General features: G+C 45.6%; 1 protein-coding gene across 1 annotated transcript in view; it reads left to right on the plus strand.

Moving 5' to 3' along the window:
• The window catches only part of Sparcl1 (SPARC like 1), a 36,522-nt gene that overhangs the window by 26,196 nt on the left and 7,585 nt on the right, over positions 1-2,741 (plus strand). The window contains exons 7-8 of the mRNA XM_004629161.2: positions 502-622; positions 2,051-2,187. Of these exons, the coding sequence (XP_004629218.1) occupies positions 502-622; positions 2,051-2,187 (258 nt within the window). The remainder of the gene's footprint in view (positions 1-501; positions 623-2,050; positions 2,188-2,741) is intronic.

Genomic DNA, 2,741 nt, shown 5'->3' on the forward strand with positions numbered 1-2,741 from the left:
TTTTTTAAAAAAAATTTTTTATATGTGTGTGGGGGGGGCAGCTCAGTCCACCAGGGGGCGGGCCTGGCTGGCATGTGGTGCTGGGGGATTGAACCACAGTCCCTGTGCTTTGCTAAGCTTGTTCTAAGTAGGTGCTTTAGACCACTGAGCCATCTCACCAGCCCCAATGATTATCTTTATTGTGGGGAGTTTGTACATGTACGTAACACATAGTAATTGGGGTTTTTTTAGTCCCCTTTCCTCTCTCCCCTGTCTTCATATAAGGAGAAAGCTCTCTCTCCCTACTCCCTGTTATCCATCTTTTCCTGTGCTCTTTATTTATAATTCACGTTTCTCACATAAGAGAAACCGTGAGACATTTAAGTTTGCTTTAATATTCTCACATACCCAGCCTCATCTCTGGCACAGCACCATTTCTGAGGCACCCTCTGAGCTCTCAGGAGCAGTGCTTTCCAATGACATCTGGCCCCATCTGCTTTTGCTCTCACTCATCTTTCCCAGGCTTGTGGCACCGACAACCAGACCTACGCGAGCTCCTGTCATCTGTTTGCTACTAAGTGCAGACTGGAAGGGACCAAAAAGGGACACCAACTGCAGCTGGATTATTTTGGGGCCTGCAAATGTAAGCCTCCCTCATGACTGCAACCACCATTTTTGGGAGGGTTTGGAGTGACTGTGTACATGGAGGAATTCTATGTTTGCAGATAAGGAAAAGCTCAAGTTGGGCCAGCCAGATAGCTCAGTGGATTAAAGTGCCTGCTTAGGCAGACACAGGGACTGGGGTTGGATCCCCGGTGTGTTGTGCTGGCCCCTCCCCAGGCATGCTGAGCTGGTGAATGAAGACTGGACATGGTGGTGCACACCTATAGTCCCAGTGTTTGGGAGGCTGAAAACAGGAGGATCACTACGAGTCTGATCTGTGCAGTGAGACCCTGTAGGCCCTGTACTAAGTACCTTTAAAAAATAAAAGAAAAAGCTCAAGTAGTTATGAGCTCAGGGTGAACACTCAAGTCAACTGAGGAAACTTAAAAAATAAGAATTCCTAGGCTTATCCATACGAGACTCTCGTTTAATTGGACTGGGCTGGAACCCTGACATTGTTTTTCATTTGTTTATCAAGTAACCGAGACAATTCTAAAATGCAGCCAGGGGGCAGAATCATGAGGATAATGTTACCCATTTAACAATAGAGATGAATTACTGGAATTTTGCTAAATTATTTGCCCTCTTCCCAAAAAGTCTTTGCCTAGAATTTTATAACTATTCTCTTGGCAGTTTTCTAAAGTAGTTGTCCTTCCCCAGGATACTCCCAACTGTATTTGACTCCTCTCAGTGACAAAAACCCCTCTACCTACATCCTAGTGCTCGTCCCCTTCCAGGCTCCCCTGGTGTCAGGTGTAATACTCTGGCCTGATCTGTCCTATGAATGAGCAGATATCCCTGTGTGTCCTTCACGGAAGCACTTGAGAGATGCTGTGTGTCTCCCCACATGCTCCTCTGCCACCACCAACCTCAAAGCCTTGTCTCCAGATGGAAGCTGTAAGAGATGAGGCCTGAAGAGCCTGCGAAGCACAGAGCCCTCCTGCCAACTGCTCCGGACTCATAGCAGGATGGACAGATGAGCTTTTGTTTCTCTGAGCCACTGAGATTTAGCATTATTTGGTAGCTGACTACTTTTTCCTCTTCCTCTAATAAACAACTCTCATGCCTCGCTCTTCTAACTCCAGCTCTCTGTTCTCAAGCACAGGTTCTCAGTCCTAGCTATGCATAAAACAAATGTTTTTGGAGCTTTTGAAACATCCTGACATCCAGCCTCAACACTAGACAAATGAAACCAGAATTTCTTTTAAGTGGAATCTGGTACTTGATGTTTTTAAACATCCAGGCAATTCCCTTGTGCCACAGGGTCAAGGACCACTGTTGTAATAAGTGGTCCTTATTACATAGTGTACCATCAGTATCTAGAAGTTGATGAGCTTCCAGTTATGAGGACTTTCCATAGGGCAAGAGCAAGACCCAAAGATCACAATATATTTTTTGCTCCTAACAGCTATTCCTGTGTGTACGGACTTTGAAGTGGCTCAGTTTCCTCTACGGATGAGAGACTGGCTCAAGAATATCCTTATGCAGCTTTATGAACCTAACCCTAAACATGCTGGGTATCTAAATGAGAAGCAGAGAAATAAGGTAAGTTATCCATAAGCTATGCGTCTGGCTATGGAGCCCGAGGAAACAGTGCAGTAAGGCACCTGCCTCTGGAGGGTGACAGAGGCCTACTCAGCCTCCATGGGAGGTTTAACATTCTTGTAGTTGTTGCCCTTCATGCCACAAGATGGGTCACTAACTGTCCCATTGTTATCCAAGGGGCAGTGGCCTGAATGAGGGTTCCTTAAATCATACCTAGAAAAAGCTGTGGCTGAGCCAAGTTAATATAAATTAAGAATTTGTGTAGTCCCACCCTGTATTAGCCCGCTTTCTGTTACTGTAACTAACACCTGAGATGATTAAACTTAAAAAGAGGAAAGATTTGGTTTGATTCATAGTTTTGATGATTCTGTCCCTGATCCATTGCTTCCATCATTTGGGCCTGATGAGGCAGGCATGATGGCAGGCTGCTGTGGAGGAGTGAGCTGTTTGCTTCATGGTGAGGTGGAAAGAAGAAAGGAGGAAGGAAGGAAGGAAGGAAGGAAGGAAGGAAGGAAGGAAGGAAGGAAGAAAGGAAGGAAGGAGGGAAGGAGGGA

The sequence above is a fragment of the Octodon degus genome, unplaced genomic scaffold, assembly GCF_000260255.1.
Source record: "Octodon degus isolate 3935 unplaced genomic scaffold, OctDeg1.0 scaffold00028, whole genome shotgun sequence".
Lineage (NCBI taxonomy): Eukaryota > Metazoa > Chordata > Mammalia > Rodentia > Octodontidae > Octodon > Octodon degus.